The sequence below is a fragment of the Rana temporaria genome, chromosome 7 (genome assembly GCF_905171775.1).
Source record: "Rana temporaria chromosome 7, aRanTem1.1, whole genome shotgun sequence".
Lineage (NCBI taxonomy): Eukaryota > Metazoa > Chordata > Amphibia > Anura > Ranidae > Rana > Rana temporaria.
In genome coordinates this window covers 187,889,875-187,915,475 of record NC_053495.1, presented here as the reverse complement: position 1 = coordinate 187,915,475, position 25,601 = coordinate 187,889,875, and the positions used below count along the sequence as shown (strand labels likewise).

Here is a 25,601-nt window from a genome sequence, read left to right as displayed (position 1 = left end):
GTAACTTCTATAATTTAGGTTAGTAAGTGGCTACAAATTAGGTAACAATTTAGGATGTTCCTCAACCAGTAAGGTGACCAATGCCTTGGCACCGATTATGGGATCTCAGTCTGATGTAGAACTTTTGTAACTTATAACTACAAGTAACTTTTATAATTTAGGTTAGTAAGTGGCTACAAATTTGGTAAATTACAATTTAGGATGTTCCTCAACCGTCTCCAACCAGTAAGGTGACCAATGCCTTGGTACCGATTATGGGATCTCAGTCTGCTGTAGAATTTTGTAACTTATAACTACAAGTAACTTTTATAATTTAGGTTAGTAAGTGGCTACAAATTCGGTAAATTACAATTTAGGATGATCCTCAACTGTCTCCAACCAGTAAGGTGACCAATGCCTTGGCACCGATTATGGGATCTCAGTCTGTTGTAGGACTTCTGTCATAATTAATTACAAGTAACTTCTATCATTTAGGTTAGTACGTTTCTATAAATACATTTAGGATGTTCCTCAACTGTCTCCCTCAAGTAAGGTGACCACTGCCTAGGCCAGTGATGGCAAACCTTGGCCCCCCCAAGATGTTTTGGAACTACATTTCCCATGATGCCCATGCACTCTGCAGTGTAGTTGCGTATCATGGGAAACATAGTTCCAAAACATCTGCGGTGCCAAGGTTCGCCATCACTGGCCTAGGCAATAGCAATGATCATGGGGTCTCTGTCAAAAGGTATGGCAAGACAGAAAACCAGGCAGAATGTGTCATCACTGGCCTATGCTGGCTATTGATTTGAACCATGTACAGGCAGGCTGAATGTACCCAAGTTGATCGATCTACAACCAGCCTGTCATATTTCACATGCAATTACTGCTATCGGCTATTGTTGCTGCTAGCAATAATCACGGTTTTCTCCCTCGTTGGGAGAACACAATGGCTCTGCGAGATGGATTCCCCTATCAACACCGACTATGGTTGCAGGAAAAAAAAAAAAAAAAAGCTCCCTCTACGGCTGACTTATGCCTGAATATTGGTCCATTAGGCAGAGACTTTGAGCTGGACAACTACAGAATACAGAAAAAGGACATTACCTTGATGTTTCAATTTGATATTCTTTAATGTCCAAAAGAAACCTGAACTTTCCTGTAGTTCTTGGCTCTCTTCATCGCTTAGCTGTCAGCCACATTGCCTGTGCTTAGAGGGGAGGGATCAGTGTTCTGGAGAAGTCACCGATTGGCCAGATCTTTCTGACTTACAACATCTTTTTAAAAAGATCCATGTTTTGATCAATGTTTTGGCAGTGGTTACCTGTCTTGAAGGAAACAGTTGAGGAACATCCTAAAATTATAATATAGCATTATAACATAACATTTTTCTATAGATTTTTATGGAATTGGGTAGAAAGTCAAAAAATCCAGCTATCCAAGATGTTGGCCAAGGCAATAGATAAGGGTATGCAGCAGAACTGTTAAAAGTATACATCTTACGTGGGTGTTCTGGAAGACTCACGGATTGGCTAGCTCTGCCTGATGTCCTGCCTCTTCTTAGAGGGGAGGGATCAGTGTTCTGGAGAAGTCACTGATTGGCCAGATCTTTCTGACTGTCTTACAACGCCTTTTGAAAGAGATCAATGGCTTGGCAGTGGTCACCTGACTTGAAGGAGACGGTTGAGGAACGTCCTAAATTATAGCACAGCATTATAACATAGCATAACATTTTCTATACATTTTTATCAAAATTGGGCAGAATGTCCACAACTCTAGCTATCCAAGATGTTGGCCAAGGCTAAAGATAAGGGTATTCAGAAGAGCTGTTAAAGTGTACATCTTACGTGGGTGTTCTGCAAGAGTCATTGATTAGCCAGCTCTGCCTTAGGTTCTCTTATGCCTTGTACACCGTGCAAAAGTCCGCCGCGAGTCCCTCAGAAAGAGAACGAGTTCTCCAAGGTCCGTCTGACTTCTGCCTTAGGTTCTCTTATGCCTTGTACACCGTGCAAAAGTCCGCCGCGAGTCCGTCAGAAAGAGAACGAGTTCTCTAAGGTCCGTCGGACTTCTGCCTTAGGTTCTCTTATGCCTTGTACACCGTGCAAAAGTAGGCCGCGAGTCCATCAGAAAGAAAGAGAACGGGTTCTCTATCTAAGGTCCGTCGGACTTCCGAAAAAAAAAAAAGTCCGATGGAGGCTACACACAACCGGACTTTCCTAGAAAAATAGCCCGTCTGACATTTCTTCCCCTCGGAAAATCCGGCCAAGTGTACGAGGCATTACAACACCTTCTGAAAGAGATCCCATGATCAATGTCTTGGCAGTGGTCATCTGACTTGTAGGAGACGGTTGAGGAACGTCCTAAAATTATAGAGGTTTTCTATACATTTTTAGGCAACAGATAAAGAGTATTCAGCACGGCTGTTGTAAATGTACATCTTACATAGGTGTTCTGGAAGAGCCACCGATTGGCCAGCTCTGCCTAACTGTCTTACAAAATCTTTTGAAAGAGGTCCCATGATCAATGTCTAAGCCGTGGTCACCTGACTTGTAGGAGACGGTTAAGGAACGTCCTAAATTAGAGCATAGTATTATAGCATAGCATAAAGTTTTCTATGCATTTTTTATTAAAGTCGGGTAGAATGTCTACAACTCTAGGTATCCAAGGTGTTGGCCAAGCCAACAGATAAGGGTATTCAGTAGAGCTGTTGAAAGTGTACATCTTACGTAGGGGTAGGCTGGCATGGGAGCCACATACATACACTGATGCAGGTTTTCTATGACCTTATTTCCATCTTAGTCGCTAAATATCCTATCGGCTACTAGTCTAGAAATCAGTCGGTCCAATCACAGTTAACTGTCAGAAGAGAACACCTCAAAAGCCTCTCCAATCACAGGCTGTGTGTGGTTTCCTCCATTGGAGTTCCTAGCTCTGTCCACCAGGCAACTCACTTTCCCTGCAGGATTCTATAAGAATGCAGCAGCAATTGTAAAGGGAGGAAAGCAGGCCAGAGACGTACAGAAGGCCAAGCCAGCAGATGACTCAAAATCCCAGTTCTGGAGGGACTAACCCTTTAAATCTTTAGTTTTTTTTCCTGAAGGGAGGACCTAAGAAAAGTTTAAAGTGTTAGACTTGACACAATTACTACGAGTGGCACTGTATCACCATTTTGTGTACACGTCACATGATCATCAGAACATTACATTTAAAAAATAGATCTCAAAATTTCGACATTCACACGCGCTCACACCCCCCCACGAGCTGGTTGGAGAAGCCGCCACAGAAACCTGAATCTGTAGTGCTTGATTGTAGTTTGTCTTTAAAAGCAGCTCAAAGTCTAACAGAAAACAGAATTAATCCATTAGGTGGGCAAGTCATCTCCCCCTCCCCCCCTCCACATTGTCTTTTAAACAGTAGCTTCTTCTAAACAAACACTGTGATTGGTTAAAACCTTCTGAAAACGTCAGTTTCTGTGCAAAAAAGGAGAAAAATAATATTTCACAAAACTGCAAGCTAGTAAACCAATTTTAATATAAATAGTTCACATTTCTTTTTTGACCGATTATTGTTTTCGTCGGAAGCCTTTGGAAAATGAGGAGTTGCTGTAACGTGCGTTGTGAGTTGGTGGAAATGATCAGTAGTCCCAGGACTGACGGCCTGTAGCGGACAAGGCTCCCAGGGAGGTTTGTCCCGAACGCCTGTGGAATGTTGGACTGCTGTAGATGCGAAGTGGAGTCTGGTGGAGCTGTCCAGGTAGGTGTCATGCTGTGAGCAGAGTCTCGGGAGGAGGCCGGGGTCTGCTGACAAGTGCATGGTCCGCTCTCTACTGCCCCCTGGTGACTGCAAAAGATTTCTCAGCCGGCGCATTGGCTGGGTCACGTCATCTGTTTGCTGGGAAATAGTTTGGGTCCAGGTAATTGTAACTGGTGCCGCGTGGCATGCAGTAATCTCGATCTAGGAATGTCTCTGCCCTGTACACAGGCTCCAGGTGGTGATCCTCCTTGTGGGTTTCTGTTTCGTGCAAACTGCAGGAAAAAACAAAAAAGAAAGTATTTGCTCCTGAATTCAATTCTCAGATGGTAACTTAGTTTTATTTTTTAAATCCTGTCCCCTCCAGGTAAAAAAAAAAAGAAGATGGAAAGCACTATTCACCCTCGCCAAACTCCAGACTCCTCTTTAACTACTTGACCTCTGGAAGATTTACCCCCCCCCTTCCTTACCAGGGTTTTTTTTTTGCGACACAATACTGCATTACTTTAACTGACAATTGCGCGATCATGCACAAATAAAACTTTCTTTTGGTGGCATTTGATCACTTCTGCGTTTTAAATTTTTTGCGCAACAAACAAAAAAGACAGAGGGCCAGATTCAGAACGGAGATACGACGGCGTATCTCCGGATACGCCGTCGTATCTCTGAGTGTGCGTGGTCGTATCTATGCGCCCGATTCAGAGAATCAGTTACGCATAGATTTCTCTAAGATCCGACCGGCGTAAGTGTCTTACACCGTCGTATATTAGGCTGCATATTTACGCTGTGTGGGCGTCGATCATTCGGAGATGACGGGCGGTGCTGCTCTATTTAACTCCGGTCTGTGCCTGTGAGAGTCATGCCCTCAGTTGAAGTCCGGAAGTGACGAAACGCGTCAGGGCGTGACTCTCCAAACACAGCAACCGGAAGTGACGTGTGCGCTCCACGAGGAAAGAACCAGGAAGCCGCCGAGCGGATATCCATCAGAGCGGTCTTCAGGGTCAAAACCGTGAGCCAAACACAGATTTATATTACATGCCTGCTTTTTATCATTATATGGTACGCATATTACTAAAGGGGAAAGCCTCATTGGGGGATTTTGTTTAATAAAGGGATTTTTAATACAGCTTACCTGTAAAATCCTTTTCTTGGAGTACATCACGGGACACAGAGCGGCATTCATTACTATATGGGTTATATGGAGTACCTTCAGGTGATGGACACTGGCAATCTCAAACAGGAAGTCCCCTCCCTATATAACCCCCTCCCATAGGAGGAGTACCTCAGTTTTGTAGCAAGCAGTATGCCTCCCAAAATGTTTCCCATAAGAGGGGTGGGAGCTCTGTGTCCCGTGATGTACTCCAAGAAAAGGATTTTACAGGTAAGCTGTATTAAAAATCCCTTTTTCTTTCTCGTACATCACGGGACACAGAGCGGCATATTCATTACTATGTGGGATGTCCCAAAGCAATGCTTTACTGAGGGGAGGGAGAAATCTTCCCAAGACACAAGGATTTAATTTAGAGATATACTCAAATCATAATAAATCCAACTTAGTTGAGAAAAATAATTTTTAAATTTAACTCAAAAGGGAGCCCCCGGAATCCGAGGGTCTCAAACTGCAGCCTGCAGCACTGCCTGCCCAAAGGCTGTATCAGTATTCCTTCTTACGTCCAACTGGTAGAATTTTGTAAACGTGTGGACAGAAGACCAGGTTGCCGCCTTGCAAACTTGAGCCATAGAGATCTGGTGGTGTGCTGCCCAGGAGGCGCCCATGGCCCTAGTAGAATGAGCCCTTAATGATACTGGAGGAGGCAACCCTTTCAAGCCGTAGGCCTGAGTGATTAACTGTTTAATCCATCTCGAGATGGTGGATTTTGCAGCTGCCTGCCCCTTCTTGGGCCCATCCGGTAAAATGAACAACACATCTGTTTTCCGAATGTTCTCTGTAGCTTTAAGATAGGCCTTCGTGGCCCTGACAATATCCAAGGTATGCAGCAACCCTTCCTTTCTGGAAGTAGGTTTAGGGAAGAAGGATGGTAATACCAAATCCTGGTTTAGATGAAAACTGGATATAACCTTCGGTAGGAAGGAAGGATGAGGGCGGAGAACGACCTTGTCCTTATGTAAAATAAGATATGGTTCCTTACAGGATAAGGCTGCCAGTTCCGAGACTCTTCTGGCGGAAACTATGGCGACCAAAAATACTAACTTCCTTGTTAGTAAAACCAAAGGAATTTCAGCCAACGGCTCAAAAGGTTGTTTCTGTAAACTTGACAGAACAAGATTTAAATCCCACGGACAAAGCGGGGATTTAACTGGAGGATTAATACGTAAGACCCCTTGAAGGAAGGTCTTAACTAGCGAGTGGGTGGCCAGCGGCCGCTGAAACCACACTGACAAAGCTGAAATCTGTCCTTTGATTGTGCTTAATGCCAGTCCTTTATCCACTCCTAGCTGGAGAAAACTTAATACTCTATCGATGGTAAACTTGCGAGAAAGCCATCGCTTGGACTCACACCAGCCTACATAGGCCTTCCAGACCCTGTAATAAATCACCCTAGAGACCGGTTTCCTGGCTCTGATTAGGGTAGAGATTACTTTCTGAGACAGACCTCTACCCCTGAGAATCAGGGATTCAGCTTCCAGGCCGTCAAATTTAGATGCCGTAAGGCAGGGTGGAGGATCGGACCTTGCGATAGCAGGTCTGGCCGTAGAGGAAGAGTCCAAGGGTCTCCCACTACCATCTTCAGGATTAGTGAATACCATGCCCTTCTGGGCCATGCTGGAGCTACCAGGATGACTGGTATGTGCTCCACCCTGATCCTGCGCAGCAGGCGGGGTAGTAACTGGAGCGGGGGAAATGCATAAAGAAGTTTGAACTGATGCCAAGGGCAAACTAACGCATCGGTTCCGCAGGCTCTGGGATCCCTTGTGCGGGACATGTACCTGTCTAGCTTCTTGTTTAGTCTCGATGCCATGATATCCACGTCCGGCACTCCCCACTTCTGGCAGAGTGTCTGAAAGACCTGTGGATGCAGAGACCACTCCCCCGGCAATAGTCTGGCGACTTAAGAAGTCCGCCTGTAGGTTGTCCACTCCGGGAATGAATATAGCCGATATGCAGGGCACATGGGCTTCTGCCCACAAGAAAATCAAGCTCACTTCTTTCTGAGCGGCTTGACTCTTGGTTCCCCCTTGGTGATTTATGTATGCCACCGCCGTGGCATTGTCCGATTGAATTCTCACTGGGAACCCCTGCAGTTTGGACGTCCAAGCCCTGAGGGCTAGCCGGGCAGCTCTGAGCTCCAAGATATTGATGGGCAACTGCTCCTCTGCCGCTGCCCAAGTGCCCTGGCGAGTGCAACCATCCAAAATTGCTCCCCAGCCGATCAGGCTGGCGTCTGTGGTTACTATCCTCCAGGTCACAGGACTGAACGTCTTTCCCTTCAGGAGATTCTGAGGGTTTAACCACCAAGATAGACTTTGCTGGACTCTTGGTGAGAGTGGCAAAGGAATCTCCAAGGCCTGAGGCCTCTTGCTCCATGCTGACAGGATGGCTGCCTGCAGGATGCGAGTGTGGCTCTGAGCATACGGTACCGCCTCGAAGGTGGCCACCATCTTGCCTAGTAGCCGCATACATAGGCGAACAGTTGGCTTTCTCTTGCTCAGAACTATTTGTATTAGCTCTTTGATGGCCTTGACCTTTAATAGAGGTAGAAACACCTTCTGTTGTTCTGTATCCAATCTCATGCCGAGATATTCCAGCTGCCTTGTGGGCCGAAATGCTGATTTGTCTCGATTTAGGACCCAGCCGAACCTCTCGAGGTTCCAGGCCAGGAAACGAGTAGTCTACGACCAAGAGGTCGTCCAGGTAAGCTAGGACCGTGACCCCTTGGGTCCTTAGATTGGCTAGGATTGGGGCTAGGACCTTCGTGAATACCCGGGGGGCCGTAGCCAACCCGAAGGGGAGCGCCACAAATTGGAAATGACGCTGAGCCACCGAGAAGCGTAGAAATACCTGATGTGGCTGAAAAATTGGCACATGAAGGTAAGCATCCTTTATGTCTATGGACGCCATGAAGTCGTCCTTCTGGAGCACGGCGACAGCTGACCGAATAGTTTCCATCCGGAATGAGCGGACCTTTAGGTACGCATTTACTCCCTTTAAGTTCAAAATTGGCCTGACATCGCCGTTGGGCTTTGGGATGATAAACAGGTTGGAGTAGAACCCCAAGCCCTGTTCCTGGACTGGTACTTCTACTATCACCTTCTGGCACAGCAGATGATTCAATGCCGCCATCAACGCGGCTCCCTTCACCGGGTCGCCTGGTACTCTTGACTCCTGGTAATGAGGAGGAGGGAATTCTGAAAATTCTAGTTTGTAGCCCGTGGCCACGGAAGACCGTACCCAGCAGTCGGGAATGCTGGCCTCCCAAACTTCTGCAAAGAGACGTAGCCTTCCCCCCACCATCGTGGGTGGGGGCGCCCCTTCATAAGGCCGACTTGGGGGCTGGCTTCGCAGGCTTGCGGTACCACTGCTTCTTGCCCCCAGTGGCTTGGCCTTGTGGCTTATTGTTAAAGCCTGATCTTGCAGGAGGCCGTCGATACTGTCTGGTATTAGAGGGCCCCTGTCCCGGGGAGGGCTGGCGCTTAAACGCGGGCCCTCGGGCTTTCTTCTTGACTGGCAAGAGAGTGCTTTTGCCGCTTGATATAGTCTGAATATATCTATCCAGATCTTCTCCGAAGAGTCGTCCTCCATGGAAGGGAAACCCTACCAGGAGCTTTTTGCATGGGGGCTCAGCCTCCCAACTCTTCAACCATAAGAGCCTTCTCATATGGATTAGAAATAAGGATAAACGTGATGCCTGCTGGATGGAGTCCTTGATAGCATCCACCGTAAAGCGTATAGCCCTCGGTATATCCGAAAATTCCTCTGCCTGCTGGGCAGGGATAAGTTTAAGCATTTGCTTAGTCTTATCTGATAATGCTTGGGTAATTCCAATAGCAGCCACAGCGGGCTGAACTATCGCCCCTGCTGAAGTAAAGGAGGCTTTCAGTAATGTTTCCAAGCGTTTATCAACCGGATCCTTAAACACCTGTACGTTTTCCACCGCACAAGTTAAAGATTTGTTCACATAGGAGATGGCTGCGTCCACCGCCGGGGGCGCCCATCTTTTGGAGAATTTCTCCTCCATAGGATATAAAACAGAGAATTTTTTAGGTGGTAAAAAGACTCTATCTGGCTTAATCCAATCCTGAAACATGACCTCCTCGAGTAGAGAATGGATCGGGAAAACTGCGTTGCTTTGAGGCGTTTTTAAAGAGCCTAAAGCTGAAACCGCCGATACTTGAGGTTCTGGTATGGGTAACTTAAATGCCTCATGGACCATGTCCGTTAAGGCCTGAACCCACAAACTTTCCCCTTGGGAGGCTGAACCAGACCCCTCAGTATCCAGATCCTCGATCTCTGAACCACCCTGGTCCAAAGCGTCAAGTCTATCCAATTCCCCTAGGGAAAGGATTTCTGTGTCTGAGGGTTCTTGCTCGGGTGACGGAGACCTAGTCCGCTTTCTACCCGATATAGCTTTAGCTATCCTTTTTGCCATTCTTTTCTCTAGTTCACCTAAAGAAACAGCAAGAACTCTCTCAGTGACAAAGTCGGGGTTGGACTGACCTGGATCAGCCCCAGCACCAGATCCCCCAGGTCCCATCAAGGCGTGCCCTGATATGTCCTGTGGGGAGAGCAGCGGCATAGCCGTGTCTGAGCCCTCGGATTTTGCGGGGGAATCCCCACCCTTTGTACCCTCTGACCCAGAAGGCATGGTACAATACCGAGGTACACCTGCTATCACCCAGCCACAGACGTAGCTAAGGGGATCTGTCGGTTTGGGAGCGATAGAGACTAACGCCCAAACTGAGAAGGGAGATCAGCAGTTCTTTCCCTTCTTCTTTTTCCTTTTTTTTTTGAAGAGGAAAAGAAACCACTCTGTCTCCCACTAAGTATTGCCAATAGCCATCTGCTGAAAAAAGGAAAAGAAAACCTATCTGTAGGTTTGACAGTCTTTAGAAAAAACTGCAATTCTTCCTTTCGCCACCGGGTGTCCTCGGCGTGCTCCGCTCTGTGTCCTCCTCTCCTTTAGCTCAGGATGACACTGAGCTCTTGGCAGCTAATGGAAGGACCTCCCCTTCCTTTACTTGTGATTCGCCGCCCACCGGGACGCGTCCCCACCACAGAAACGCGCGAAAATCGTTTATATCTCGGGCACGCGCGCCCCCGTCGGCGGGGGCCATCACACATGGAGGAGGACGGAGCAGCGCAGGCACCCAGGCAGGTAAGCCCTTTAGGTAGGTCACAGACCTCCTTTTAGCATGGGAAAAAGACTCCCCTCTTACAGAGATCCCACACCTAGCGCCAGCAGCCCAGCTAAACAACACTTACCAGGGAGGTCACATATTACTGGGGAAAAAAGATTGAATCATCCTGTCTCTGTCATAGACATAGTGATTCCTTGCCAATGCAGAGCATACCCAGGCCTGTCCCCCTGTGCACCCCCTGCAGGGAACCTGCTAAGAACCAAGTTCCGCAAGCTCCCCCAATACTTACCTGCTCCATGCCGCAGGACTTTTGCACAGCAAGAGGTCCAATCTTCCCCCATCTCCGTGGGTGGCGTCTAGACCTTCAGGCCCTGGGTTCCTATGAAGGAGCCACTGTCCTGGGCCCATATAGCACCCTGGCAACAGAAACATTAGGCCCCCAAAGGTTTCTAAGTTCTGGGCCCAGGGTCCAGCTCTCTGAACAGAAAGCATTATGGGCTACACCCCAATGGTTTGGGGTCCGGTTGCTGACCACTTTAGCACTGAGGCCTTTGGACAGAACCGGTTAGCCCACCTTAATCCCAAGGATGTGGAGGTAAGCTAAACCATGACCAACACCTAAGACACTGGCGAAAAAACTGAGGTACTCCTCCTATGGGAGGGGGTTATATAGGGAGGGGCACTTCCTGTTTGAGATTGCCAGTGTCCATCACCTGAAGGTACTCCATATAACCCACATAGTAATGAATATGCCGCTCTGTGTCCCGTGATGTACGAGAAAGAAAAACCTTTTTTAAAAACGTTACTACTCTATATGAGCTTTTTTTCCCTCATATACATATGCTGAATATCATTATATGGTGAAAATCTGACGAATAAGGTGGATTACATGCTGTTTTACATCTACCATCTGGTAAGTGTATCCCCTGAAGGGGTTTCCTTATCCCCCACGTGGTGAACAACAGTGGTGATTGGAGCACATCTTTTCTTACCTCAACACTGTCTAGGATCACAGCAAGCGTAGAGTTTGCAGCGCTGCTGCAGGACTGTATTGGACTCTATGAGAGTCATTTCACTACATTTTCTGCTTTATACACTTTGCATATTTACGCTGGCCGCTAGGTGGCGCTTCCGTATAGTTACGCGATGAATATGCTAATTAGTTATTTACGCCGATTCAGAAACGTATGTCCGACCGGCGCATTTTTTTACGTCGTTTACGTTAGGCTTTTTTCGGCATAAAGTTACCCCTGCTATATGAGGCGTAGCTAATGTTAAATATGGACGTCGTTCCCGCGTCGAGTTTTGAAAATTTTACGATGTTTGCGTAAGTAGTTCGCGAATAGGGCTGTACGTAAGTTACGCTCACGTCTAAAGCAATGACGACTTGCGGTGTAATTACGAGCATGTGCACTGGGATTTTTTCACGAACGGCGCATGCGCTCCCTAGGAGCACACTTAACCCTTTGATTGCCCCCAGTGTTAACCCCTTCCCTGCCAGTGTAATTTATACAGTGACAGTGCATTATTTTTTATAGCACTGATCAATGTATGGGGGTCACTGGTCCCCCTAAGGCTCTTCATAATTGATTAGTTGGCCGATTATTGTTTTGATTAATCGGATAATAACCTTAACAAAAGTGTGGTGTATAACTTAGTCAATATGTAAAGCTTAATTTTTTTTTAAATAAATAATTATAAATATCTATATGCAGTAAAAATTTATTATTAACTACATGGTTAGGGAGCAAAATTTCTAATCCACTCTGAGAAGAACAAAAATATATACTGTATACACCATTAGACCACTTTCGCAGTTTTCAGGCGTTTTAGCTCTAGAAATAGCGCCTGTAAAGAGCCTGAATACTGAGCCCGAATGTGAAAGCCCGAGTGTTCTCACACCGGAGCAGTGCGCTTGCGGGACCGTAGAAAAAGTTCTGTAAGCAGCATCTTTGGGGCGGTTTGGGAGCAATGTATACAGCACTCCCAAAACGCCCCTGCCCATTGCAATGAATGAACAGCGTTTCGGAAGCGCCGCAACACAGGCATTTTTAACCCCTTCTTTGGCACCCAGCTGGGGGCTGAAAAGCGCCGCTTAAACAACGCTAAAGCACCGCTAAAACGAGTGACGCTTTATCGCCAATGCGGCCCCAGTGTGAAAGGCTCTGTACTATCAGCAGGGCTCTGTACTGCCCACAAGGTTCTGTACTATCAGCAGAATGATTGGGGACTGTAGAAGAAGGGCAGGATCAGATAAGTGAGGATCAGAGAAGACAGGATTTTTTATTTATTTTTTTTAAGTGTATTTTGTGCGTGTACTCGAGAGAGGAGCCGGACTGCAGGAGTTGGGAGTAGGCAGGCCTCCCCCAGAGGCAATCTGCCACCTTTCTCAATGCCCCGGTTGGCAATGGCGGGTGTGTGAGGGGGTCCTCCCACATAGCCCGCCCTACCTGCTCCGCTTTGAAGCCCAACGGGGCAGAGGGACTCCTTACAAGGGAGTGAGAGAATCTACCCCGCTCAACCAGCCCCGTTAGTCCTTCGCCTCTCTTTTTAAAGACCGCATGGTCAAAGTGCGTGCATGTTAACTCAATTTCGAGTGCGTGTAAGTGTGGTGGTTTTTGTGGGAGGGGGGTGGGCGTACTAAGCGCAGGCTTACCTCGCATAGCACACTCATAGACCACCAAACTCAATTCACATGTAGCCGAGACCGGGATCCGAACCCCTGGCTGCAGAGGTGAATGGCTTGTCAGCGTAGTGCCAATCGCGTTGAGCCACCGCAGCTCCAGAAGACAGGATTAAGCAGCGTTTTTTTTTTTTACACATTGCAGAGGATTAACACAGGTTCCACACCGAGTATAACAAGCATGCTTTACTACATATACAGACCGATCTTACTGTTGTGGGTTTAGTAACATTTTAAGCCTACTTGGCTCCGATCACACTTACCAGTCTGAGCATGAGTCACAAAAGTCCACAGACATTTGAGGAGGACAGTCCTGGCAATGCCACCGGATACCCTGGATAGGTTCTGTCCTGCAGTTATCACACTGTAAGACAACAGCACAGACGTAAGTATACAACAGAACCAACATAAATCTAAAGTCACACAATACAACTTACTAGAAATAATGGTCTATATAAACTGCTCATTTACACATCACTCTCTTGAATGAAGCATCATTTCTATAACTATTGAGAGACGGTAATAAGGCAGACGGGCAGCAGGTCTAAGTAGTGAAAGGCAGGTTGGGAACTCTGGAACAAAATACAGAGTGAGCTTTATCCCACCCCCGATTCCACGACCCAATATGGTTTTCAGGACCAAGGATGAGCTCCGGGGTGTTTGCACGATCCATGTTCAGAGCCCGCCAGGAAGTCGGAACCACGCTGCGCTAATCACAAGCGGACATTTCCCGATCTCTGCAGCCGAGCATCGGGAAATGTCTCCCTGCCTGTGATTAGCGCAGCGCCAACTTCCTGGCAGGCTCTGCACATGGACTGTGCAAACACGCTGGAGCTCATCCTTATTCAGGACATGAATGCGCGTGTTTGGGGTGGAGGAACTTAACTGGCCAGCACAGAGTCTTGACCCCAACCGATTGAACACCTTTTGGCATAAATTAGAGCGGAGACTGCGAGCCAGGCCTTCTTGTCCAACATCAGTGCCTGACCTCACAAATGCTCTTCTGGAAGAATGGTCAAACATCCCCATAGACACACTCCTAAACCTTGTGGACAGTCTTTTCCAGAAGAGTTGAAGCTGTTAAAGCTGCAAAGGGCGGGGCCAACTCAAAATTTAACCCTACGGACTAAGACTGGGATGCAACTAAAGTTCATGTGTGTGTTAAGGCAGGTGTCCCAATACTTTTGGTAATATAGTGGATTTACAGTATAAACCTGCTCCAAAGTAACAACTAGAGGGTGGAGAAGTATTCTGGTGAGATGGGGGAGACTACAGCAATCAATAAATTAACTATACATTGTCTGGTGATCCTCCTGTAAAGTAAATTATCCAGGTACTTAGACTAGAGTGAAACTTTTTTTAAGCCTGCCTCATGGAATTACATTGCCAACTTTGTCGCAAAGGGACATCCCAGCCCTGGGAAACCCACCTGATCCCTGCTTGTCAAATCTGCGGCATTCGCCGGCAATGGCGCCGTCCTAATCGGTGCACCGCCACAACTGTAGCGCTGCACCGATTTCAAAAAGCAGATACTGTACTACTTTTTGCGATTTCGGTGATTTACATTGATATCTGTTCAGAAACCTGCACAGATGTCTCTGTAATCGCGGCCGCAGCCCAGTTTGAACCTGGGCTAAACCAATGCATTCCTAGTGATGGAGGAGGGAAAACAAAAGAAGAAAACAAGCAGCCCTTAATACAATTGCTGATTGGTGGAGAATGCGGGCCTGCTGATCAGGAGCAAAGGGGGCAGCTGTGGGGGTTTTCTACTTCTTCTAAAAATTTGGAATCTATAAAAATATGTTTCAGTGTATTCTTTTTTTCTTCAGAAGACAACATTGGTTCAAATCCCAACCATGAAACTACCTGCCTGGAGTTTGCATGTTCTTCCAGTGCCTAAGTGGGTTTCCTCCGGGTACTCCGGTTTCCTTCCACACTCCAAAAGACATGCTGGGAGGTTAATTGACTCCTGTCTAAATTGGTCCTAGTATGTGTATGTATGAATGTGAGTTAGGGGCCTTAGACTGTAAGCTCCTTGAGGGCAGGGACTGGTGTGAAAGTACAAAATCTATGTAAAACGCTGCATAAATTGATGGTGCTAAACGAGTACCTGTAATAAATAAATTGGCTTTAAAGGAACACTAAAGTCAACATTTTTATTTTTTTTAAATAACAAACATGTTATACTTACCTCCACTGTGCAGCTCGTTTTGCACAGAGTGGCCCCGAACCGTGTCTTCTGGGGTCCCTCGGCGGCTGTCTCGGCTCCTCCTCGCAAAAGCTTTCTACCTTCATGCGAGCGAGCTCGCATGGTGGAAAGCTTTTGCGAGCGCGTTCCCGTGATACAGCGGCGGCCATAGCCGCCGACTGTATCACTCGGCCCCGCCCCCCAGCACGCCGCGTCATCCGCTGTGATTGACAGCAGCGCCAGCCAATGGCTGCGCTGCTATCAATCCGCCCAGCCTAGCCAAGCAACGGCCAGGCTGGGAACCCAAGAACATCACATGGACGCGCCCGGGAATTTCGAACGGTCAGGTAAGTAAAACGGGGGCTCGGGGGGCCGGTACCATCGGATGTTTTTTCACCTAAATGCATAGGATGCATTAAGGTGAAAAAACATTTACCTTTACAACCCCTTTAACTTCGACTGATCTACTGTGATTAAAAATGGACAACTCCATTGTAGAGTGATACAGCGCCACCTGCTAGTAAGAACTGGGCATTACACAGGGAGCCCCATCTTCCTCTATAATCTGGAAATTAGACAAATCTCTTTTGTCTCACAGAATAAAACTTACTTTGAAGCCAACATGCTGCACAAAACCACTGTCAGCCTCCATCTCTTGGAGTCTTTGCTTCTTCATTTTCTTCAGTTCAAGTAGCTCTTTATACTCTGGTAGGCCATAATAAGCAGTGGGAATGGACTCCTCATCCTGTGGGAAGATAAATCAGTGTATGGGTGATGCTTCCAGGATAAGATAACAAGGATCTACAAGACACACGTTTTATGTACTTCTCCTGTGTATTTAGTGGTCCGGCAGAAATTCTCACCGATGTCATCATACAAGGACCAACCCTGCACAGATGTTACAACAAATCTATGCTGAAATATGGGAGCTGCCTGGCTGTCTCCAGCATTCAAAATATAAAAAGACAAGGACCTGAATTAGTAATCTGCAGACTTGCTCGGCAACCCTTAGGCTTCATGCACTTGTACTTGGCTCTTCTGAATGCCTCTCTCTTGACATGAGAAAAGCCAAGTTTTTTTAAGTGGGTTTAGAGATGTCAAGTGTTTAGGAGTTCTCGAAATGAAAGAATAAAATGCTAAGCACACCTAGGGGTAGATTTACGTAGATTTTGGCCGGCGTAGCGTATCTCAGATACACTACGCTGCCGTAAGTTTGAGCCGCAGGTCCTGTATTCACAAAGAACTTGCGCGGAAACTTACGGCGGCGCAGTGTAACTGGGCCGGCGTAAGCCCGCCTAATTCAAAATAGGCTGGTTGGGGGCGTGTTCTATGTAAAATTCTAGTGACCCCACGTATTTTAAGTTTTTAACGAACGGCGCGGTTCCGACGTCCATACTTAACATTGGCTGCGCCATGTTTTTGGTGGTTTATCTTTACGCCGGAAAAAGCCTAACGTAAACTGCGTATCTGTACTGCGACGGCCGGGCGTACGTTCGTGAATTGGCGTATCTAGCTGATTTACATATTCTAGCCGTAAATTAGCGTACACGCCCCTAGCGGCCAGCGTAAATATGCAGTTAAGATACGACAGCGTAGGAGACTTACACCGGTCGTATCTTAGCAATATTTAAGCGTATCTCAGTTTGAGAATACGCTTAAATATACAACGACGGGGATTAGGACTTACGACAGTCTTAGTGAATCTACCCCCTAGTGTATAGACACGTTTGCACAGGCTTAAGTGCATTAGACATTTTTTTTCTGCCCAAACACTTCCCTCTGGAACGCTATTTTGGTGCGTTCAGATTTCTGCCTTCTGCCTGTAAATTCTTATGTATGTGTAAAGCCGCGCCATAAACATTAAACTGTATTAATAGTGATTGCCAGAGGTGTATATGTGTCAAGTCCATACATAGGAGATAACCAGCAAACAAATTCCCAGGCAAAATTCACACCACCAAAGTGACTGGATACATAAAATTAGTGAACCCTTCACCGATAATGAGAGGCCGCTTACCAGAGGGCAAGCGCAAATGAGCAAATGGCTATAGCCCAGCCGCGGCCATAAATATTCACAGGATCACTAAGGAACAGATATCAGGAACCGCTCAATGGTGTCACCGTCCAATACATCAAACATAGAAGTAAAAATAGCATTTAAAATCAAACGAAGCCGGCCCGCATACAAGGAGCCCTCCTTTGCGTGGTGACGTCACTGCGCATCCTCCCAGACGTGTTTCGTCATCAACAGGACGTTTTCACCCCCATTGAAAACGTCCTGTTGATGACGAAACGCGTCTGGGAGGACGCGCAGTGACGTCACTATGCAAAGGAGGAGGGCTCCTTGTATGCCGGCCGGCTTCGTTTGATTTTAAATGCTGTTTTTACTTCTATGTTTGATGTATTGGACGGTGACACCATTGAGCGGTTCCCGATATCTGTTCCCGAGTGATGCTGTGAATATTAAAGGCTGCGGCTGGGCTATAGCCATTTGCTCATTTGCGCTTGCCCTCTGGTAAGCGGCCTCTCATTATCGGTAAAGGGTTCACTAATTTTATGTATCCAGTCACTTTGGTGGTGTGAATTTTGCCTGGGAATGTGTCTGCTGAAATCTCTTATTGAGACCTGTGTCAACAGCTGGTTATCAACCTCACCATATGGACTGGTTCTGATTCAAGGGTGTCCTTTGCTGGTTATCTCCTATGTATGGACTTGAAACATATACACCTCTGGCAATCACTATTAATACAGTTTAATGTTTATGGCGCGGCTTTGCTCCAAATTTTGTGTCATTTTGTGTATCGCACGCCAGCTGCAGCCTCTTAATTAATGTTTAGTTTAAAATTGTTGTAGTTTTATTGATTGTTTACACTAGCGCGTTTTTTTTCCACATCTTATGTATGTTATGTGTGCATGGACGTTTAGGGGCAGGAAAAAAATAAAATAAAAAACGCCTGCAAGGCCGGGTTCACACTGTGAGCGGAGCGGCTCGCAGCAGCAGGTCTGGTGCATCCCCATCCATTGTTTCATATTCTAATTAAGTCCGAATTTTTGGCTGAATTTGAACCTGAAAAAATCCAAAGACACACGGGACTCTTCTGCTGTGCACGCTGCAGCTGCCCCTGAGCTGTATAAACCGGTTCCATTGAGAGCCAGTCACACTCTCCTGTCATGCGAATTGGATCCAGGAAAATACGCATCCAATTCCCAAACGTGTGATCCCAGCCTAAAACAGGCATTTGACAGCTGCATTGTGCATGAGGTCCTAAAAAGCATATTCCACCCTTTGAAAAAATGTAAAAATTGTACACCACATTAATAAAATAAAATAATGCGCCTTTTTTCCTGCCGAAACGCTCCTCTCCTAAACGTTTCTGCATGCAAGCTCACATAGTGTAACGTGGAGGAGCGTTTAGAGACAGAAAAAAAAAACAAATACCCTTAAAAGTAGCGTTTTGTTTTTTTTGACACCCAGAGTGTATGAGGCCTTTCTCTGGGAAAGGACTTTTAAGCCTGGTACACACAATCGGATTTCCATCGGACAAAGACGTGGAATTTTGTCCGAAGGGCGTTGCCCGTGAACTTGTTCTGCATACAAACGGCATAGAATTGTCATCCAACAAGCAGGACACTATAGTTTTTTTTCCAGCTCTTTAGCGCCACCCTTTGGGCAACTTCTGCTAATGTTGTCTTATGGTAAACATTGCTTCTGAGCATGCGTGTTTGTACTTAGGATTTTTTTTCCCGAAGGACTTGTGTACACACGATTGGATAATCTGACATCAGACATTTGATGTTGGAAAATTTTAAAGCATGCTATCCAACATTTGTTGTCAGAAAATACGACAACATTTGTTTGATGGAGTATATAAACGGTCAGATTTTCCAACAAAACCCTGTCATCACACAATTCCCATCGGAAAATCCGATCGCATGTACGGGCCTTAAGTCTTTCATTCACAGATCCATTTACAGGGATCTGTGAATAGATGAGGCTAAACTCAGAAATCAGCAGAGGCATATGTATAGCCCTGAGCTGCAAGGGCCGTGTCTGGGGAGGTGGGATGGGGATGATTGGCTGTGATGTTTGGGCACTATGTTTTTGTGCAACTGGAAGTCATGACGTATATGTAAATCATTTGATCTTTAATAAACCTATTTCTGATAAAAAAAAAAAAAAAAAGAAATCAGCAGAGGCGGCTCTTTAATTAGGCGGACGCCTAAGGCCTCACACTCACAGGGGCCTCGCGGCCACTTAACTTGCCCAATGCATTACCCCAGTTTTGAGGGACAGGGGACCATAACGCTGCTGTGCTCAGGCAGCGTTAAGAGCCCTGACTCAGGAGCGGGGCCGCCAGCGTCCCTAACAGCCAGTCAATATTGGTGACACCACCCCTTGTGACGTCAATGACCCAGCATGCCCTCAGTCAATGTGACCGCAAGGGGCAGGTTCACCAGGTGACATCACTGGGTGACCCCCGCCCCTTAGTTATTAAAGAGCAGGATCTGGGGGGCGCTTTGAGCAAAGGGGGCTTCCAGATTCCGATAAGCCCCCTGCCCACAGACCCCCACAACCACTGGCCAGGGTTGTGGGGAAGAGGCTCTTGTCCTTGAATTATTTTTTCCCATCATGGGCGTGAGTGGGGCCCCATGTGAAGTTTTGCCTAAGGCCTCACAAAGCCTCTGGAAATCAGCAATATCTCCATCAAGCACAGCAAGCTACAATTCCGGTAAGTGGCCAGCATAACTCTTTACTGGGCATGGTGTATCATGCTTATGCTGGCCATACATGTATGGACCTGTTTATTCATGAAACTATCATTTTCAATATTTCGACAGTGATCATTTTGGACCCAGTTTACTTTATGTAACAAAACCAAAATGTAAGCAGTCAAAATGGTGATCTATAACATCTGATCAGTTGTTGAGCTGTGTGGTGTAGGACATTATTAATTCTGAAGCTGTTGTTAAATTGATTGGTGTATGGCCCACGTTGGTGATAGACAGCTTCACGTATAAAGTGTAAGGACCCTTTTCACACTACCGCGACTTCAAAGACACGCGATTTTGCGCCCCCGTCTTTTGCTGCGATTTCAGGGAATGCCTGTGTAACTTGCATCAAAGTCGGACCAAAGTATTGCAGGGACTACTTTGAAGTCGCACTATAATGAATGCTTGTCATAGGAAATTATGGGGAACGACTTGTCCTGCGACTTTACAGTCCCAAATCGCAGGACAAGTCGTACAAGTGTGAAAGGGGCCTAAAAGTTGTTGACAGGCTTTCGCTTGTTTCAGAAGGGCTTCTATACCTATAAAAGTCTATAGGAATGCAAAAGCACTTTCAAGCAGGTCAAATGCACCAATCATGCAATTCTGAATGATCTCAGAAGCAACTCAAACTGATGTCACTACAGAAGCTGCGCATTTGTCTAACGAAGACCATTAAGAACGGCGCTAACAGAGAAGTTGAAATTGCCAGGCACACAGATAAATAGGGTTGTCCCGATACCACTTTTTTAGGACCGAGTACAAGTACCGAAAATTTTTTTCATGTACTCGCCGATACCGAATACCGATACTTTTTTTTTAAATGCAGCCATGTCTCCCCCCCAAACGCAGCCATGTCTCCCCCCCAAACGCAGCCATGTCTCCCCCCCAAACGCAGCCATGTCTCCCCCCCAAACGCAGCCATGTCTCCCCCCCAAACGCAGCCATGTCTCCCCCCCAAACGCAGCCATGTCTCCCCCCCAAACTGCAGCCATGTCTCCCCCCCAAACTGCAGCCATGTCTCCCCCCCAAACTGCAGCCATGTCTCCCCCCCAAACTGCAGCCATGTCTCACTCCCAAACTGCAGCCATGTCTCACTCCCAAAATGCAGCCATGTCTCACTCCCAAAATGCAGCCATGTCTCACTCCCAAAATGCAGCCATGTCTCACTCCCAAAATGCAGCCATGTCTCACTCCCAAAATGCAGCCATGTCTCACTCCCAAAATGCAGCCATGTCTCCTCCCAAAATGCAGCCATGTCTCCTCCCAAAATGCAGCCAAGTCTCCTCCCAAAATATAGCCATGTCTCCTCCCAAAATATAGCCATGTCTCCCCTTGTGTCTCCCCCCAAATGCACCGTTGTCTCTCCCAATATCGGGTTTGTGTGGGTCTCCCCCGCCGTCTAGTTGTTCGGCGCTCAGGGAACATAACAGCTTTCATTTGAATAGCTGTATGTTCCCCGCCGCGCCTCGTCATAGCCCCTCCCCCTTGTCCGGGCACTTTGATAGACATATCACCCTTCCAAGCAGCAGCTCTCCTACAGTGGTATGTTATACATACCCGAGAACTGCTCTGCTCTCTGCCTCCCTCTCTGCCCCCTCAGTCTCCTCTCCGACCGCTCCCCGCCCCCACTCAGAGAGAAAAAAAAAAGTATTCGACGAAGCATCGGGAGCATTTGCGCGAGTACAAGTACTCGCGCAAATGCTCAGTATCGGTCCTGATACCGATACCAGTATCGGTATCGGGACAACCCTACAGATAAACATTAAACTCACTGAATACTGCAATATTGTACATATTCTGATTCTGAATAATCTAAAAAGGAAGTTCTGAATAGTGATAGTAAATAAAATTCACCTGAAGGAGGAAAACATGATGGGTGATGGTAGACAGCAAATGAAAAAAAAAAAAAAACGGAATACACAAGAGATTTGAACACACACAGATTGACCACAATTACCGAGACATCATCGTCTTCATCAGCAGCTGCGTCGAGGTCCCGGCTGTGGAAGCTGGAGTGGTCGTCATCCTCTTCCATGAACACAGGAGGCTCGTGGGATGTCATGAAGGTGGAGGGTTTAAAGAGGTGTTTGTTGAGGATATGCTGTCGCTTATTGGGAAGCTGTGTGTACAACACCAGGAAATACATTTAAGAGACCCTGTCTCCAGACCATTTATTTCAACAACAAGCTTCCCATAAGATTATATGTGCATTCAATGTATTTTATACATGTTATTTACCTGTCAAAGCCTCCCTTCTGTAGATAAACAAAAGTCCTGGGAGACTACTGCTGGGTGCCGCCATCTTGGATGGGATGTCAGCAGGCCCAGCAGACTCAGACCTCCCACTTAAGTAACCCTCTATAGCCGGGGGTCCCCAAAGTTTCTTAACAAAGGGACAGTTTACTGTCCTTTTTACTTTAGGAAGGTCAGACTGTGACCAGCGGGAGCAACAGTGCCCCATCGTTGGTGTCAGTGGGAGCAACAGTGCCCCATCGTGGGTGTCAGTGGGAGCAAGAATGCTTCAAGGGCTGCATCTAGCCCCCCAGCCACAGTTTGGAGACCATGGCTCTATAGCACTGCCTTTTTCTCCTCCCCCCAGCAGCTACATAAAAGGTTATTGTAGGAGGGTGAACATAAGGGCAGAGGAGCTGGGCCAGCATGGACGGTAAAGCCTGGTACACACAAATATTTTTTTTCCTTTAACCTAATAGGTTGAGGGGGGAAAAAAAGCTGACAGCTCCGGTCGGAGCCACTGTACTAATGATCCAACGTTGGTACATCATTCTCACCCACTGAACTGTTCTGTCACGGGGACGGTCCCCCCGCCTGAACACTCCAGTCAGCACTCTCAGCAATTACCTATTTACATTGTTAATGCAGGATTTATTAATTTTTTTTAACAACTTACATGATTTAGCGCCAAGGGGCCGCCCTGCCACAGTATATGTACGTGGGGCGGTCAGGGGTTGTAAAGGTAATTTTTTTTCTCCTAAATAGCTTCCTCTACCTTCACTTACCTTATCCTTCCATTTTGCTTTTAAATGTCCTTATTTCTTCTGAGAAATCCTCACTTCCTGTTCTTCTGTCTGTAACTCCACACAGTAATGCAAGGCTTTCTCCCTGGTGTGGAGTGTCGTGCTCGCCCCCTCCTGTAGTCCAAGGGAGGGGGCGAGAACGACACTCCACACCAGGGAGAAAGCCTCGCATTACTGTGTGGAGTTACAGACAGAAGAACAGGAAGTGAGGATTTCTCAGAAGAAATAAGGACATTTAAAAGCAAAATGGAAGGATGAGGTAAGTGAAGGAGGACTGCACTGAGGTAAAGGAAGCTATTTAGGAAAAATTAATTGTAACCCTTTTAAGCAGTTAAACATTGCTACTTCCACTTTAAAATAAAAAAAACAAGCACTACATTTATAAAGCACATCAATGTGTTTTACAGAGGTGCGTATAGTCACTGCTGTGATGACTTATGCCTGGTACACACAATGGGCCGGATTCAGATAGGAGATATGACGGCGTATCTATGCGCCTGATTCAGAGAATCGGTTACGCATAGATTTCTCTAAGATCCGACTGGTGTAAGTGTCTTACACCGTCGTATCTTAGGCTGCATAATCACGCTGGCCGCTAGGTGGCACTTCCGTATAGTTACGCGTGGAATATGCTAAATAAATATTTACACCGATTCAGAAACATACGTCCCGCCGGCGCATTTTTTTACGTCGTTTGCGTTAGGCTTTTTCCGGCGTATAGTTACCCCTGCTATATGAGGCGTAGCTAATGTTAAGTATGGACGTCGTTCCCGCGCCGAGTTTTGAAAATTTTACGTTGTTTGCGCAAGTCGTTCGCGAATAGGGATTTGCGTAAGTTATGTTCACGTCGAAACCAATGAGGCTTTGCGGCGTAATTTCGAGCATGCGCACTGGGATTTTTTCACGAAAAACGTCAAATACGCGGGGTCAAGTGAAATTTAAATAAAACACGCCCCCAACATCCCCATTTAAATTAGGCGGGCTTACGCCGCCACACATGCGTTACACCACCGTAACTAAGGGCGCAAGTTCTTTCTGCATACGGAACTTGCGCCCAAAGTTACGGTGGCGTAACGTATCTGAGATACGTTACGCCAGCAGAAATTCCGCTGATCTTTCTGAATCCAGCCCACTGAGATTAAATCGGACAAATGTTTAATTTTTGCATGCTAGTCTCATGTCGAAAATGAAAAGATTACTAAAGTAATGAAAATTTTCGTACGACAGAAAAAGAGTTTGGAAGTGATGTCATGCGTTGTAATGTATTTGTATGTATTGTATTTTCGAACGACAACTGTACCGATTATACTAAAATTGTGTCATCTGGTATCGTACGAGAAATATTTTCATGCATGTCACATCAGATAATATTGGATGAACTGTCATGATCGTCTCTCTAAAGCCCTGTACAAACGATCAGATTATTGTACGATCGATTCGAAACCAATAATTTTCCCATACGATTTTCTGATCGTGTGTACGAACAATTAGAGCGAGTCCTGTAAATGGGTCTATTGAAGCACAGAAGGAAAGCAGTCATGCTAATAATGTAAAAAAGACAAAAGCTCCCCCTGGTGGCTGAACCGAAGACAACCAATATATGCATTATTCCCTGAATACAATAGATACAAAGACAGAGAGCCATAGGAGGCAGAGCATCTAAAAGCAGAAGGATCACAGCACAAGGAAAAGAGTGCTGATAGAAAATATAAAGTAATCAGAGAATAAGCTTTGTCCTTTTTTTACCTTTTTAGAATACATGTATAGGTTTGGAGTTCTCCCTGGCACTGGGATGCCAGCTTTGGTCAGTTTTATAAAGTACTTCTGCACTCGACTGGCCACCTGCGAAAACAAAAAGTGACAATAATAATAATAAAAAAAAAGCAATTTTATTATAGAAGGATGCACAAAATGCACACCCCCTGCCTGAAAAATAGCCGGTCTTGTTTTCTTGGCTCCTACAAGCGCCCTACAGGCTGCAAAACTGGCCCCCGCAGCCTTTTCTTTATACGTTGGCGGTTCCATTAAAGTCCAAGGCAGAGCCCACAGCCCTGCATTGCACATGAATGAGGACGCATTACCAGATCATAAGGAAATAGAGAGCATTGTCTGCCAGAGGATCAGGTAAAAAAAATAGATTTTCCTGACCTTAAACCGAGACAAACCTTGAACCCTAGCATTGTGGGGGCAGCCTCACTGCAAGCGAGCCACTTCTAGAAGCTGCACCCAGAAAGTTTTTTACCCTAATGCAGTGGTTCTCAACCTGGGGGTCAGGACCTCCTCGGGGGTCGAATGACGATTTGCCAGGGGTCACCACATCCTGCGCTGTTCCTGAAGCCCGCGCTGCTCTCCCAGCCTTTTCGTAGCCAACCAACAGGGCTGTTCCCTGAAACCAGCAGCCACCCATTGAGTTCACAGGATGGCTGGGGGGCAGAGACTAGAGATCAGCTGACTGGTGAGGAATGTGAAGTGGGACAGACTGGAGGAGACCCTATCTCCTGATTTCGGTATAGGTGTCACTGCTACGAGACACCACAAAGACACAGTGAGTAACACTACCTGTGATTATAGTTGCCATTATAAGTCCCCACTACAGTTCTCAGATCATCAGATGACCTTGATCAAGAGCACCTAAGTTGGCCGATCAGAACTCCCTGCCAGCACTGCCACTCATCCCAACTCCCTGCCAGCACTGCCACTCATCCCAACTCCCTGCCAGCACTGCCACTCATCCCAACTCCCTGCCAGCACTGCCACTCATCCCAACTCCCTGCCAGCACTGACACTCATCCCAACTCCCTGCCAGCACTGCCACTCATCCCAACTCCCTGCCAGCACTGACACTCATCCCAACTCCCTGCCAGCACTGACACTCATC

General features: G+C 46.7%; 1 protein-coding gene across 3 annotated transcripts in view; it reads right to left on the bottom strand.

Annotated features, from left to right (window-relative positions):
• Positions 1 to 1,150: 1,150 nt before the first annotated feature.
• ZZZ3 (zinc finger ZZ-type containing 3) overlaps positions 1,151 to 25,601 on the bottom strand; it is a 72,836-nt gene continuing 48,385 nt past the window's right edge. For all 3 annotated transcript variants that reach the window (XM_040360662.1, XM_040360663.1, XM_040360664.1), the window contains exons 8-12: positions 24,470 to 24,565; positions 21,646 to 21,807; positions 15,529 to 15,663; positions 12,994 to 13,094; positions 1,151 to 4,004 (exon numbers count right to left, since the gene is read on the bottom strand). In XM_040360662.1, coding sequence (XP_040216596.1) covers positions 3,860 to 4,004; positions 12,994 to 13,094; positions 15,529 to 15,663; positions 21,646 to 21,807; positions 24,470 to 24,565 — 639 coding nt within the window. In that variant the 3' untranslated portion in view covers positions 1,151 to 3,859. The remainder of the gene's footprint in view (positions 4,005 to 12,993; positions 13,095 to 15,528; positions 15,664 to 21,645; positions 21,808 to 24,469; positions 24,566 to 25,601) is intronic.